General features: G+C 51.8%; 1 protein-coding gene across 1 annotated transcript in view; it reads left to right on the top strand.

Annotated features, from left to right (window-relative positions):
- LOC115086013 (ovomucoid-like) overlaps nucleotides 1-12,792 on the top strand; it is a 126,331-nt gene extending 113,539 nt beyond the window's left edge. The window contains exon 6 of the mRNA XM_029592592.1: nucleotides 12,613-12,792. Coding sequence (XP_029448452.1) covers nucleotides 12,613-12,658 — 46 coding nt within the window. The 3' untranslated portion in view covers nucleotides 12,659-12,792. The remainder of the gene's footprint in view (nucleotides 1-12,612) is intronic.
- The last annotated feature ends 3,638 nt before the right edge of the window (nucleotides 12,793-16,430 follow it).

Below are 16,430 nucleotides of genomic sequence, written 5' to 3' on the forward strand. Positions count from 1 at the left end.
CATTGAAAGGTCTGGTGTAGGTAGTCGTTGAGAATCTGGGGTTCAGATGCTACTATGAGCCAGTCGTCCAGATAGGGAAAAATTTTGATGCTCCGTTGACAGAGATGTGCCACCACCACTGCCATGCATTTGGTGAAAACCCTGGGGCTGCCGAGAGGCCAAAGGGTAGTACCTAATATTGATAATGTTGCTTCTGAAATTGGAAGGATAGGTACTGCCATGAAGAGTGGTGTATAGGAATGTGGATATTGGCATCTTTCAAATCTATGGATCACATCCAGTCCTTGGGTAGGAGAAGCGGTAAGATAGTCTATAGGGACACCAATTTGAACTTCTCTTTGACCAAATGTTTGTTCAACTCTCTGAGATCTAAGATCGGTCTCAGCCCTCCGGTTTTCTTGGGAATTAGAAAATATGGTGAGTAGAATCCCTTGTTTCGAGCATGAGATGGAATTCGACGGATCGCTTGCTGGTGGAGGAGGGATGCAATTTCCTATTCTAGTTGACTCTGTTGGCCCCGAGGTTGGTGGGGCAATAGTTGTGGTAGAGTGGGTTTGGCGTTGAAATGGAGGTGATATCCCTGTCTTACTACTTCCAGAACCCATATATCTGTGGTGATGGCTTCCCAGTATGGTAGGCACAAGGAAATTCTGCCTCGTGGGTACGGTGGCAATGATGATGGCAGCTGTACTGAAAAGAGGGGATCGATTTAGCAGTTACCTGAGGCTGCTGTGTCTTTGATCGCTGCGGCCTTGGTCTGCCTCTCCTAGGGTGAAGAGGCTGAGGCGTTGCCCGCTGTGGTGGATTATAAGGAGCGGGTCGAAATTGTTGGTAGTGTCGGAAAGGTCGACGGGTATATGGTTGCTTGCGAGTAGGTGTGTAGTATCTACGTGGCATGCCAAAGGAAGGATTCTAGGTCAGCGATTGAACCACAACCGCTTGGTCTTTCAAATTCGCCACTGTCTCTTGGAACTTCTCGCCGAAGAGATTGTCCCCTTTACATGGGATATTCGCTAACCTCTCATGTAGCTCTTCCCAAATGGCACTGGATCAGAGCCAGGCCATTCTGCATGGATCAATAGCTGTGGCCGATGTGTGAGCCGATGATTCAAACCCCTCATACACCGTGCAAAGGAGGTGTCTGATGCCTTCTTCCAAATTCTGAATCGGTTGAGTTAGCAAATGTTGCTTACCTGTAAAAGGTGTTCTCACAGGACAGCAGGATGTTAGTCCTCACATATGGGTGACATCATCAGGATGAAGCCCAATCACGGAAAACCTCTATCAAAGTTTCTAGAACTTTGACTGGCCCCTACTGGGCATGCCCAGCATGGCACCAACCCTGCAGCCAGCAGGGGTCCCCCTTCAGTCTTATTTGATAGCTACAGGCAGTGCCGAAAAAATAAAACAACAAAACGTTGCGAACCCAACACCGCGGGGCGGCGGGCGGGTTTCGTGAGAACTAAGATCCTTCTGTCCTGTGAGAACATTTGCTTTCTCAAAGGAAAAGCAGGATGGTAGTCCTTACATATGGGTGCGTACCGAGCTGAGGATGTCTGAACATGCACCAAATGTACCCAACAGCGTGCAACAGGCACAACAACTGGGGTGAAATTTGGTAGAGGGCATCCTGAACCCCACCGGACAGGCGGAAGGGTGTAGGTACGTCACGTTGGAAATAAGTTACGCAGGACAGACTGGCCGAAGATGGAATCTTGTCTTCCGGCTTTGACCAAGCAATAGTGGGCTGTGAAAGTGTGGAGAGAACTCCAGGTGGCAGCCCTGCAAATGTCAGGAAACGGCACCGATCGTAGGTGTGCTACTGAAGTCGCCATGGCCCACAGAGTGTGCTTTAACACGGTCTTGAAAAGGAATGCCTGCTTGCTGATAGCAAAAAGATATGCAGACCGCCAACCAGGAGGAGAGTGCCTGCTTACCCACCGGTTGTCCTAATTTGTTGGGATGGAAAGAGACGAATAACTGAATGCTCTTCCTGTGGGCAGCTGTACGATCTAGGTAGAACGCTAGAGCCCGTTTACTGTCAAGGGTATGCAGAGCCTGTTCCCCTGGATTGGAATGGGGCCTGAGAAAGAAGGTAGGGTGAGTGCGGAGTACCGCCCGGTCCTGCAGGAGTTTGTGTAAGGCGGATAGGTAACTAGGGCCTGTAACTCACTAACCCTGCGAGCTGAAGTGATAGCCAAAAGGACAATCACTTTCCATGTGAGATATTATGGTCACAGAAGTGAAGAGGGTCGAATGGTGGTTTCATGAGCCGACCGAGAACCAGATTAAGATCCCAAGAAGGGGCCAGAGGACGTAAAGGTGGCTTGATATGGAGCAAGCCCTTTAAAAAGCGTGTTACGAGGGGTTGTACCGATATAGGAACATCCCCGACACCTTTATGGAAGGCGGCTACCGCACTGACATACATTCTGATGGAAGAGGTCTTTAGACCTGATACTGACAAATGCCAGAGATAGTCCAAAAACCTTGGGATTGGACAGAAAAAGGGATCAAGGGACTGCGAAGTGCACCATGATGAGTATCTTTTCCATTTATAGGAATAAGATTTTCTTGTGGAAGGCTTCCGTGAAGCAATCAGGAGACGAGAAACCGAATCTGAAAGGTTAAGTGGTCGAAGGATTAACCTTTCAACATCCATGCCGTCAGAGACAAGGCCCAAAGATTGGGATGGCATAGGCATCCGTTGTTTTGAGTGATCAGAATCGGGTCCGTTCCCAAGGGAATGTGCCTGCGGATGGAGAGATCCTGAAGTATGGAAATCCACACTTGGCGTGGCCAGTAAGGTGCTAACAGGATCACGGTTCCCTTGTCCTGACATAGCTTCACGAGAGTCTTCAAGAGAAGAGGATGTGGAGGGAATGCATAGAGCAGACCGGTTGCCCACGAGAGGTAGAATGCATCTCTGGGCGGAGAGCGCTCGCTCCGAATGAGGGAGCAGAAATTTTTGACTTTGTGGTTCTGAGGGAACGCAAAGAGGTCTGTCTGGGGGTATCCCCATTGTCGGAAGATTGAGGTCGCTACCGAGGGGTTGAAAGACCACTCGTGCGGTTGGAAGACGCGACTCAGTTTATCTGCCAAGACATTGTCCACTCCCGGCAAGTAGCTGGCCCCGAGGTACTTCGAGTGGGAGAGCATGTCCGCCCAAATCTGCGCAGTTTCCTGACACAGAAGGAAGAAGTCTGTGCCTCCCTGCTTGTTGATGTACCACATGGCCACCTGGTTGTCCGTCTGAATCAGGATGACTTGATTTGATAGGCGTTCCTGAAAAGCCCTGAGAGCATATCGCATTGTTCGAAGTTCTAGGAAGTTTATTTGATGTTTGGCTTCCCCTGGAGACCAAGACTCTTGTGTCTGTAGATTGTCCACGTGGGCTCCCCACCCGAGGTTGGAAGCGTCGGTAGTGAGAATGAGTTAAGAACATAAGAAATTGCCATGCAGGGTCAGACCAAGGGTCCATCAAGCCCAGCATCCTGTTTCCAACAGAGGCCAAACCAGACCATGTGAACCTGGAAATTACCCAAACACTAAGAAGATCCCATGCTACTAATGCAATTAATAGCAGTGGATATTCCCTAAGTAAACTTGATTATTAGCCGTTAATGGACTTCTCCTCCAAGAACTTATCCAAACCTTTTTTGAACCCCGCTACACTAAATGCACTAACCACATCCTCTGGCAACAAATTCCAGAGCTTTATTGTGCGTTGAGTGAAAAAGAATTTTCTCCAATTAGTCGTAAATGTTGCGGTCTGCACCGCTTCCTCTCCCTTGTGCCTGACCAGTGCCTACCTTTGCGGCTGCAGACGCCGCGCTCCGCGATCCCAGGACCCCAAGAACCCGATGGCTCCACGTGGCGTCTGCCATTTCCTGCCTGTTTCGCCGTGGCCTCGCGCGCGTACGCGAGTGCGCTCACTTTGTGCGTCCAGCACCCGGAAGTCGAGCCCCGCCTGCAATGATGACGTCACGCGCCCAGGGCGATTTAACCGGCGCCCGGACGCCATCTCATCGCCTTGCAACGAGGTTCACTACTGCCTTGCAGTTCTGAGTTGCGTATCGTCTTCACTGAGTTCCTGTCGCTGACATTGGATTGCCTTGACTACGCTTTGCCTGCCGCCTGCCTCTGACCCTGGTTTGTTCCTGACTACGCTTGCCTGCCGCCTGCCCTGATCTTGGCCTGTTCCTGTTTGCCCAGCCTGCTGCCTGCCACTGATCTCGGCTCGTCTTTGGTCCTGCTTCAGTCTTCAGCTTGCTCCAGTTCCTGCTTACTACGGAATCCGTTCCAGGTTACAGCTTGCACCAGCTCCTGCTTGTCACAGACCTTGTTTCAGGCTACGCCTGCTCCTGTTCCCGCTTGCCACAGAGACTCTATTACTATCCTCCGCCTGCCTCAGTATCTGCCCTACCACGTACCTTTGGACTTCCTTGCTCTCATCCAGGCTTATCGCCATCCCTGTCACTGGACTCTCTCTATTGCCCAAGTCCCAAGGTGCCAGAACCCTAAGGGCTCCTCCTGGGGGGTTCCTGGTTCCCGGGTGAACACCTCGAGCCCCTGGCTCCGCCTCCCGGCCTACCCTATCACTCAAAGTAGGCCGGCCCAAGGGTCCACTACTTCGCCTGCAGTATCAGACTGCAACAGTTTGCAAGGCCATGGACTCGGCGGAGGCCCCTAGCCTGCAAGCCATTCCAGGAATGGCTCAACGCCTCCAGCACCAACAGCACTGCATTGACACCCTCGCTGCCACCGTGGAACAGTTGGTCTCCCGCCTAGAGGGTTCTGCTCGGGAGTCACCTCCGGCACCCGCTTCCTCTACCGCCTCAGTAACTCAGTTACCCACACCTACCCGGTATACCGGGGACAGCACGTCCTGCCGAGGGTTTTTAAATCAGTGCCAAGTACGCTTTACACTCCTGCCTGCACAGTTCCCCTCGGACGCAGTCAAGGTAGCGTTCATTTTCTCACTGCTGGATGGCAAGGCCCTTGACTGGGGCTTCACCTATGTGGGAACACAAGGACCCTATGCTACAGAACCTGGAGGACTTTCTCCTTAATTTCCGGCTTGCCTTTGATGACCCTGCACGCCAAACCACCGCAGCCTCGGAACTCTTGCACCTAAGGCAAGGAACACGCCCGGTGGCTGAATACATCATTGAATTTCGTACGCTAGCCATGGAGGTCGGTTGGCAAGATGATTGTCTGAAGGGGATCTTTCTTGAAGGGCTAGCCAGCCGTATCAAGGATGAGCTGGCAGGACGGGACCTTCCAGGGGATTTAAATGACCTGATAGACGTAGCGGGTAGGGTCGATCGCCGCCTTCAGCAACGAGACAAAGAGACCCGCTCGGGCCGCAGGCTACCTCCACAGCCGTCTATCTCTTCCAGAACTCTGGTCTCCAGGGCTCCTCCCATCACTGTGCCTAGTGGGGAACCCATGCAATTGGGTAGGTCTCCATTAACCCCAGAAGAAAAGAGGAGACTTCGCACGCTAGGCCTCTGCCTCTATTGTGGAGGCAAGGGGCATTTTCTCTCTACTTGCCCGGAACGTCCGGGAAACGCTCCTGCCTAGGTTACACCGAGGAGCTACACCTAGGCGCTACTGGATCAGCTCCTCTGTGCACATTGCCTGTTACACTGAAGTACCCTAGAGGGGAACTCCCGATTCGTGCCTTCATAGACTCCGGTGCTGAAGGGAATTTTATTGTGGCCGATCTGGTGACTCAGCTGGCCCTTCCAACCGTACAAAAGGTCCCGCCACTACGGATTTCCTCAATCCGAGGTACTCTACTCCCTGGGGTCATTACCTGCTCCACGGCCCCTGTGACATTACAAACCGGATTGTTTCACTCTGAGGAGATCTCCCTGCTTGTCTTGGAGCAAGCTGTGCACCCGTTGGTTTTGGGACTACCTTGGCTCCGTCAGCATTCGCCCATAATACAATGGGACGACTTTCAACTGGTTCGTTGGGGCCCAGCCTGTTTCGAACATTGCTTACAGCTTCCGCATCCACCCAAACCCTTGCACATCTGCTCCTCCCATCTGTTACCCGAGCCATACCAGGACTTTGAGGATGTTTTTTCCAAAGAAATGGCAGAGCTCCTTCCACAACACCGGCCGTTTGACTGTCCCATTGATTTGTTGCCAGGCACCACTCCCCCTCGAGGCCGAGTATACCCTCTATCATTACCAGAGACAAAGGCCATGTCGCAGTACGTGACAGAGAACCTGGCCAAAGGGTTCATTCGGCCCTCTCGCTCGCCTGCTGGTGCCGGCTTCTTCTTCGTGGCCAAGAAGGATGGCTCTCTCCGGCCATGCATTGACTATCGCGGCTTGAACGCCATCACCAAACGGGATCGATACCCACTCCCGTTGATCCCAGAACGTTGGCCTACAACCTCGTTCGTATCCGTCCCGGGGACGAATGGAAGATGGCCTTCAATACCAGAGATGGGCATTACGAGTATCTCATAATGCCCTTCGGACTCTGCAATGCTCCAGCCGTCTTCCAACACCTTATGAATGAGGTTCTGCGTGACATGCTTAACTCGCATGTCATTGTCTATCTGGACGACGTGCTCATTTTCTCTAAGGATTTGAACTCCCATCGTCATCACGTAAAACAAGTTCTTCAAGTCCTCCGGGAGAATCATCTCTACACTAAAATGGAGAAGTGCACGTTTGAGGCCGAGTCCTTGCCCTTCCTAGGATATATCATTTCGTCCACCGGCTTCCGCATGGACCCAGACAAAGTGGCGGCCATCACCAGGTGGCCTCAACCCACGGGGCTCAAAGCCCTCCAGCGATTTCTGGGTTTCACAAACTTCTATAGGCACTTCATCCCACGTTACTCACATCGGGTTGCTCCACTCACAGCCCTGACCCGTAAGGGAGCCGATGCCAAGAACTGGCCTGACGCCGCAGTTACAGCCTTCTCCGATTTGAAAGAGGCTTTTCTATCGGACGTCTGCCTCCGACATCCTAATCCCTCCAAACCCTTCATTGTGGAGATCGACGCCTCCAGTGTCGCCGTAGGAGCCGTGCTCAGCCAGCACTCTGATTCCGGACAGCTCCTACACTGCTCCTACTTCTCTAAGAGGTTTTCTCCAGCCGAGAGCAACTACTCCATCGGGAACAAGGAACTATTGGCAATCAAGCTTGCCTTTGAAGAATGGAGGCAGTGGCCCGAGGGGGCCACTGCCTCCATTCTTCACTGACCATAAGAACCTGGAGTTCCTGTCACAGGCCCAGCGATTAAACCCCCGCCAAGCTCGTTGGGCTTTGTTTTTTAGTCGGTTCGACTTCACCCTGCAGTATCGACCGGCAGCCAAGAACGTCCGTGCGGATGCCCTCTCCCGGACGTCATGTGTCGAGGAGGATCAGGAACCACCTCAGTTTATCCTGGACCCAAGTAAAGTCCGCTTGTCCGCTTTGACGGTCCTCTCCCAGGATAGGACCGTAGTCCCTCTCAGGGATCGCCTCACGGTGTTACGCTGGGCTCACGACTCCCTCGTTGGAGGGCACGCAGGCCGTGAAAGAACACTGGAACTCCTCAACCGTTTTTATTGGTGGCCCAACATCCGGCATGATGTCGGTACTTATGTGAGTTCCTGCCCTACCTGCGCCCGTCAAAAGCCCAGTACTGGATCTCCGTGTGGTCTACTGCAGCCCCTGCCGGTTCCCACCGAACCCTGGACACACCTGGCCACGGATTTCGTGGTGGACCTGCCTTCTTCCAGCGGTCATACAGTCATCTGGGTTACTGTAGACCGCTTTTCCAAAATGGTACACCTGGTCCCGCTACCTAAGCTGCCATCAGCGCCTGAACTGGCTCTTCTCTTTGCTCAACACATTTTCAGGCTACATGGTCTCCCACAAGATGTAGTCTCCGTCCGAGGTCCCCAGTTTGTAGCACGCTATTGGAGGGCCCTCTGCAAGTGCTTCAAGGTAAAGCTCAGCTTCTCCACGGCCTTTCACCCGCAGAGCAACGGGCAGACTGAAAGGATGAATCGGACCCTGAAGGCCTATCTCCAGTTCTTTGTGAACGAAAAGCAGGATAATTGGTCGGAACTACTGCCTTGGGCCGAGTTCGCCTACAACAACCAAGCTCATGCGGCTACTGGCAAGTCCCCGTTCCAGATTGTGTACGGAAAGCCTTTAAGACCGCCATTCCCTCTCGTTACCTCCAGCGCTTCACCTGCCGCCCAAGTCACAGCACAGCAACTACGGACATTGTGGCACAGAACCCAGCGCAAACTGCGCCACGCAGCCGCCGCTGCCAAACAAGTGGCCGACCGCCACCGACAAGCAGCTCCTGCCTACCAGCCAGGAGATCGGGTTTGGCTCAGCACCAGAAACATCCATCTCCGTCTTCCCTCACAGAGGTTGGCACCCAGGTTCAGCGGTCCGTTCCGGGTGGCTGAGAGAGTGGGCCTGGTATCTTATCGGCTGAGTCTGGCGTCCACACTCCGAATCCACGACGTCTTCCATGTGTCCCTGCTTAAGCCCTTGGTCCTTTCTCGCTATCACCGCACACCTCCAGATCCTGCTTCAGCGCCCATCGATGATGACCCCACTTATCAGGTGCGTGAGGTTGTGGACGTCTGCTTCCACAACCGTAGACGGGAGTACCTCCTAGCATGGGAGGGCTGCGGTGACGAGGACAATACATGGGAGCCCAGTCATAATATCCTCGACAATAGTTTATTACAACAATTCCATCGGGACCATCCGGAGAAGCCTGGGCCTCTCAAGAGGGGCCGTAAAGGGGGGGGGGTACTGTTGCGGTCTGCACCGCTTCCTCTCCCTTGTGCCTGACCAGTGCCTACCTTCGCGGCTGGAGACGCCGCGCTCCGCGATCCCAGGACCCCAAGACGCCGATGGCTCCACGTAGCGTCCGCCATTTCCTGCCTGTTTCGCCGTGGCCTCGCACGCGCGCGCGAGTGCACTCACTTTCTGCATCCAGCACCCGGAAGTCAAGCCCCGCCTGCAATGATGACTTCACGCGCACAGGGCGATTCAACCGGCGCCCGGACGCCATCTCATCGCCTTGCAACGAGGTTCACTACTGCCTTGTAGTTCTGAGTTGCGTATCGTCTTCACTGAGTTCCTGTCGCTGACATTGGATTGCCTTGACTACGCTTTGCCTGCCGCCTGCCTCTGACCCTGGTTTGTTCCCGACTACGCTTGCCTGCCGCCTGCCCTGATCTTGGCCTGTTCCTGTTTGCCCAGCCTGCTGCCTGCCACTGATCTCGGCTCGTCTCTGGTCCTGCTTCAGTCTTCAGCTTGCTCCAGTTCCTGCTTGCTACGGAATCCGTTCCAGGTTACAGCTTGCACCAGCTCCTGCTTGTCACAGACCTTGTTTCAGGCTACGCCTGCTCCTGTTCCCGCTTGCCACAGAGACTCTATTACTATCGTCCGCCTGCCTCAGTATCCGCCCTACCATGTACCTTTGGACTTCCTTGCTCTCATCCAGGCTTATCGCCATCCCAGTCACTGGACTCTCTCTATTGCCCAAGTCCCAAGGTGCCAGAACCCTACGGGCTCCTCCTGGGGGGTTCCTGGTTCCCGGGTGAACACCTCGAGCCCCTAGCTCCGCCTCCCGGCCTACCCTATCACTCAAGGTAGGCCGGCCCAAGGGTCCACTACTTCGCCTGCAGTATCAGACTGCAACAGTAAATGTGTTACTTGCTAACTTCATGGAATGCCCCCTAGTCCTATTATTCAAAAGTGTAAATAACCGATTCACATCTACTTGTTCAAGACCTCTCATGATCTTAAAGACCTCTATCATATCCCCCCTCAGCCATCTCTTCTCCAAGCTGAAACATTCATAAACATTGAAAAACCTATCTAGGACGCTAAAGGGAGAACCAGGGGGTGGAGGTGCATGGCAATGAAGTTTATAACTGCAAAAAAAAGTTTTTTCAAACAGGCCAAAAAGTTAAAAAAAAAAATAAAAAAAAGAGACTCTCAGCCAACTGCAAAATGACAGGCTCCGCAGAAAAAAAAGGACTGAGGTAGAAAGGCTTTTGCCTGCAAGGTGTCCAAGTCTGCCCCAATGAACGACAAGGTTTGAGATGGGATTAAATAGGATTTTCCGTAATTGACGAGAAATCCTAGTGAAATTAGAGTGTGTAGGGTAAAATCAAGGGACGACCGAGCGGCTTGCTGGGTTGGAGCCCTGATTAACCAGTCGTCCAGATAGGGGTAGATGTCAACACCTTGTTTCCTGAGGAAAGCTGCAACAACCACGAGGCATTTGGTGAAGACTCGTGGTGCAGACGCTAGGGCGAACGGAAGCACTCGGTATTGATAGTGCGTGGGGCCTACTAAAAACCTGAGGTATTTGCTGATCCGTGTAACTTAGATCACTTGGCTCTCTGCATCACTGATTCCAATGCTAGTGAAGAGTGTGGAAGTTGAGGCGTGGAGTAGAATTGAGATTTTTGCATACGAAATTTAAGATCCATTTTCCTGGATACCAGTGTGGTAGTGCAGGAAGACTCCCACATCTTCTCGAGGATGGAATCCAACACCTTGTGGGATGGAAGGGAGGTGGGTTCCACTGGGATATCAAATATCTTAAGGATACCAAGTGTTTCCGCCCAAGGATCCGGCAGCTTCTGAACCTCTAGTTTAAGAAGAACCCCCATCTTATCCAAGAATTTCGGATAAGAGAGATCTTCTGGCGGTGAGTAGAGTTCCGGTGTGTCCTCCGGTGGATCAGAGGGGTATCCTATAGATGACGAGGGAGATGAAGGAGGTGACTCCGAATCTACCACTGTCAGGGTTCGGACCTTCTTCGGGGGCAGAATCGTAGGCTGAGAGGGACCTGGTGGGAAGAGATCTCTTGGTGCCCGAGGTGAGGGTTCCCTCTGTGGTTCTGATATCGAATGCAGTTGAGGCGAAGGTGGTGTGCTGCCTATAGGAGACAGGGGGAGCTGAAAGGTGGATTGCAGTATGTCAAAGAAACCTTCTAGCTCAATGGAGAGTTGTAAAAACGCCTCCTGTGTCTGCGGAGGCATCCTCGGCTTCCTTGGTGGTTCACTGGGAAGTGGCACTGTGGGTTCGACATCCAACACCATTCTCCTTCTCTTTGTAACTGGTTCTTGTGGATTTGTTCCGTCAGTCTCCTGGTTAGAATCAGGTGAATGAAGGGGAGACCTCCGAGCTAGGGAGGAGGAAGAAGATGATGTAATCTGTACATACTCCTCCTCTGAATGAGTGGTTGACCTACCATACCCCGTACTCCTCGGGGATATGGATAGTTCGGAGACCCGAGGGCTAGGGTGATGGATGGTCCGATGGGGTGAGGCATCGGCGGATCTCCCCAGAAGGAATGGGGACAGCTGTGGATGACTTTCCCTTGCCTTTGATTTTCCTTCCCTTTTCTGTCTCTTATGCTCCGTTTGGATGTCAGTGATGTGTGGAGCTGACCCCCGCTCTGACGATTTCTCAGCAGGTGTAGGGTATTTTGATCTGAGCATTGGTTCAGACACAGCATGCGTCGATGTTGGTCGTCCCTGTGTCGGGTGTTCCGTCATGGCTGCTCTTTGTTGTCTATGCTTCGAGCTGTGCGTCGACTTACATGGTTCTTGCGCCGTTCCCGGTGCCGCATGCGTCAGTTTACCAGCCTTGTGGGAATTCCTCGACGCACCCTGTGTTGGTATCGGCGCTACTTACGTCGAGATTGACACTTCCTGCGTCGTTGGCAGGGTCCTTCCCACTGATGCATCAGTTGGCAGCGCATGCACCGTGGTCTGCGCCAATCCCGGCGCTGTCCTAGGTCTTGGACTCAGCGGCTTTGGTTTATGCCTCGTTGGCATCGATGTCGACGATGCACTTGTGGAGCTTCTTGACACCGGCCGGTGCGCATGAGTTCCGCCTCGCATCGGGGCCTCCTTTCGTCGACTCTGCTGCTTTGAGTCGTGCCGTTCCTGGCTTTGACTCTGGGCGCAATGGCTTCCTCCTGAGCCTCCAGTCCTGGAGGTGGAGGGCCCCACTGACGCCGCTCTCCTTACCGTCTGGGTCCTTTGGTGTTCCGGCCCTGGCGATGAGTGCTCCTCTGACGGCAGGGCATAAGTGCCTGAATCTTCTGGATCTTCTGGGCCCTCTGACGGCGGGCCCGCGGCGACATCCTGCCTCAGTGTTTGCAGGAGGCATCCTGGTGATCCGGACCGAGCACCTTAGCAGCGATCATGTCCATCTGTAATGGACATGATCTTGCCGCAAGTGCAGGGTTTCAAACACCGAGGGCCTCGGTTCCGGATTTCCTTATATTTTATAAATCTGTTTTTTAACTCGCTGAGGAGAATCTAAGCCCCACGTGCGGTCCCGCGTGCGAAAAACAGACTGAGGAGAGACTGTTTTTCTGCGCGGGAAGGCACGCGCAGGCGCACAGAGCAAAGCTCTGTATTCTAATAAGAAGCTCCGCCTCCTGGGCTCTGTTGGACAGTTCCCATGACAGCATGGCTAATTCAGCCCTGCTATCAACGGGAAAACTTTTAATTGAGTGACAGACACTTAAAGACTCTCTTGACCGGGTAATCCCTGATAAAAAAAAAAAATTCTCATTTTTTTTTTATGTTTCTTACAGCTTTTATGAGATTAAAAAGAACCATGAGAATCCGAATAGCAAATGAAGATGGGGAAAAGTCTGCATTCCCGCACCTGGATCCTGGCAGAGAGAAATCACTAAGCAGAGCGGCACTTGGAATTATCCCCTGTCAAAATGTGTAATGTTAAATGCTGGAATCCCAGCCAAATAAACCAGAGAGCAAACAGAAAAAAAGAAAAACATCGGACTCTTATTCTTCTGTTAAATCAAATTCTTTGGCAAACATAAGGGAACAGAGCAACCTTCCCGATAATGTCTCCGACACATTGCTCACAACGGAGAACAGGTATCTGGAAACAGGACAGCCACACTGACGCCATGATTTGAGGGAAGTATCTTTATAACAAGCTTTGTAGGGAAAAGCAAAACAAGAAATACCATTTTCTAAGTCTACGGCAAGAAAATCTGCCATTGCCTGAGTAAAAACCTAGAGGATAATATACAAAGCCACAAATGACAACAAATGGCTTTGCAAACACAATTTTGTATGTTAAAATAGCAAATGGAGTGCATGATCGTATTTGCAAAACATTTCACACTCAAGAATAGAAGAAATGCTTTAGTAAATGAGATCCTCTCTCTATTTGCCATTTTAACACACAAAATGTTGTGTTTGTGAAGCTGCTTACAGAACTTATGCAAAATCAGTTATTGACATGAAAATTCAGGCAAATCAGCTCATTAATGATCCTCTCAAGGAGGTGTAGTTGGATTTTCTTGCAGAAAAGTATTATTATTATTATTATTATTATTAATAAGCTTTTATATACCGGCATTCGTATACAAGTAACTGTGAAAGGAGGAAATTCAATGAACAATGATAGAGGGATAGTTAAGATGGAGGGGTGAGGGTCGAGAACTGGGAGGAAGGGGGGAGGGAGGGGGGAGAGGGAAGAAGCAGGGAGGAAGATAACCCAAAGTTACAATGGGTAGAAAATTAACAGATAACAAGGCATGTCATAAATGTGTTAAACAGAATAAACTTATAACCTTTAAAAGTGAAATCATATCTTATGTACATAAAGGTGATAAAAGTAAGTGGATTCTTTTATCACTTACTTTTATGTACATAAAGTACATAAAAGTAAGTGGATTCTCACAAACATTTTCGCATGGCAGTTGCTGTGGAAAAGCAAGTTTGCTTACTGTAACAGTGTTTCCGTAGATAGCAGGATGAATTAGCCACGCACGCGACCCCTGTAGGTGGATAATCTCTCAGTGAGTCACAGAGCTTTGAACTCTGTGCAGCTGCGCGGTCATCTTCCAGCACAAATCAGTGTCCTCCCTCAGTCTCTTTGTAGCCAAGCCAGTATTCATCAATGAAAGGATTTTTTTTTTTTAATAGACTGTCTAGGGAGGCGGCCGGATCAGCATGGCTAATTCATCCTGCTATCGACGGAAACACCATTTATGGTAAGCAAACTTGCTTTTTCCCGTCGATAGCAGGCTGAATTAGCCATGCTGTCTGGGAGTCCCAAGCTTTCGGGTTGTGTCCATGTAAGGTTTGTGTTAGAAGCTGGAGGACCAAGTAGCTGCTTTACATATGTCGTTGTGGCCCGTATCTGGTGTGCATGAGGTCTTTTGTCTAGTTTAATAGAGCGCTTCTCATAGCAAAACTGAATGCATGGTGATAACCAGCTGGCAATAGTTCTTTTAGAGACTGGTTGACCAGGAATATTGGGATTAAATGAGAGGAAGAGCTGAAAAGGTCTAGAAGGAGATTGAGTTCTCTGTTTATAGTAAGCCAGCGCCCATTTACTGCCTAGCGAGTGCAGGAGGCAGTCTCGCTCATTGTGCTGGGGCTTCAGCATGAAGGTCAGCAAGGTAATGGTCTGATTGAGATGGAATGTGGACACCACCTTGCGCAAGAAGGTGGGGTGAGGTTGAAGGGTAACCTTGTTGTGGTAAAACTCCAAGAAAGGAAACTAAGGCTTGTAATTTGCTTACTCTTCTAGCTGATGTGACCGCCACTAAGAATTGTAAAGCATCCGGTCTGCGCCTGGCCCGCACACGGGCCTATTCACCTTCATGGTTCCACGGCAGGTCCCAGGTCGGCCACCCTAGTGGCCACTGCTAGCGTGTCTAGGTCCTGGCGTCCCGCAGCGGCGGTCGTCGGGCCTTCCTCTTCGCACCGTTGTCCTCGGCTGTGTTAGCCATGCCTCTACGCTGGTGCGCATGGACCGCCCGGACTATTGTAGGGCCAAGGACAGATCCTAGCTCCTCGGCGCGCCCTGATTGATTCCCTGTTATAAGGAAGTCCTTGCATGAGCTACCTTGCCTTGGCAATCGGATTGGCGTTTGTTCTAGATTGTCACTGCGTTCTTGCTTGTTCCAGTCCTGTTCCTAGTCTCGTTCCAGGATCCTTCTGTTCCAGTTCTGTTCCTGCTTCCTAGTACTCCAGTGTCCTCCTGTTCCTATTCGTCTGCTCGTCTACCCAGGTAGTACCTCAGACTGTCTTACTGGTACTGACCTCAGCTCGTTCCTTGACCTGCCCGCCTGCCTGCTGCCTGCCTTCTGACTCCAGTCCGTTCCTCAACCTGCCTGCCTGCCTGCCTGCTTTCTGACTCCAGTCTGTTCCTTGACTTGCCTGTCTGCTGCCTGCCTTCTGACCACTGCCTGCCTATGACCTCATCTGACCTCCTGAACCTGACCTCTGCCTGCTTGACCATGTTCCTAGATTCTGGCTCTCTTCCTCGCCTTGTCATCACCGACGCTCTTCTGGTCCTCCTTGAAACATCGGACTTCATGTCTCGAACCTGACTGCGCTCCCCTTTTGTTCGTGGGCACGCTGGACTTCCACCTTCCCAGGAGATCCTGCGAGGCTCAGCTAAGTCCAAGCGGCCCTGATCTCTACGGCCTCCTCCCGGGCGGACCTCGGGCTTCCAGTGGTGAAGCTCTACCTAGCCTCTGTCTCCTTCTGTGCTCCGCCCCTTGGGGGCAGTTGCTTCCTGGTCCCAACCAGGAGGCAGTTCTCCACTGCCTCAGGACAAGGATCCACCCCCGAGCACAACAGGTTGCCAAGGCCATGGACTCGGCAGAGTCTCCCGCCTCCCAGGCCCTACTGGGTTTGGCCGCTACAGATAAACAACATCATCAAGCTTTGGAAACGTTGGCCTCTTCATTGGAAGTATTTCGTTCCCAGCTACAAGATATAGCTTTGGCCAACCCTGTGGGCTCTCGGCCACTATGCTTCCCAAAGCATCATTGGCACTTCCTGCACCTCCTCGATATAACAGGAATCCACATTCCTGTCGGAGTTTGCACTGCAATCCTCGTTGTTTTTGAAGGAAATCACCAAGGTGACCTTCATCCTGTCTTGTCTGGAAGGGAAGGCCCTTGCTTGGGCTTCTCCCTTATGGTAACGTTCTGATCCCATCCTCTCCCAGTTGTCTGAATTCATCATTCTCTTCAAGCAGACCTTTAGAGACCCAGACCGCCAGCCATGACTTCCTCCACCTCTGTCAAGGGGCAAGAACCCTCTCTGAGTATAAGGTGGAGTTTAGGACCCTGGTCACGGAGCTTGAGTGGCAAAAAGATCGTCTGCAAGCCATCTTCCTAGATGGACTCTCTTGTGCGCTCGAAAATGAGCTTTCCGTCCGTGAGACTCCCACGTCTCTAGAAGACCTGATATCCCTTGCCGGTAAGATTGATCATCGTCTCCGGCAAAGACGCCAAGAAGTAAAGGCCTCACACCCTCCTACAGCACGTCCCACCAGTACCTCCAATCATCCAGTGAAGATTCCAGCATCACCACCTCTCTCCGTGGTGGAACATATGGAGGTGAATCGTGGGCTTTG

This window comes from Rhinatrema bivittatum, chromosome 2 (assembly GCF_901001135.1).
Source record: "Rhinatrema bivittatum chromosome 2, aRhiBiv1.1, whole genome shotgun sequence".
In the NCBI taxonomy this organism is placed as follows: domain Eukaryota; kingdom Metazoa; phylum Chordata; class Amphibia; order Gymnophiona; family Rhinatrematidae; genus Rhinatrema; species Rhinatrema bivittatum.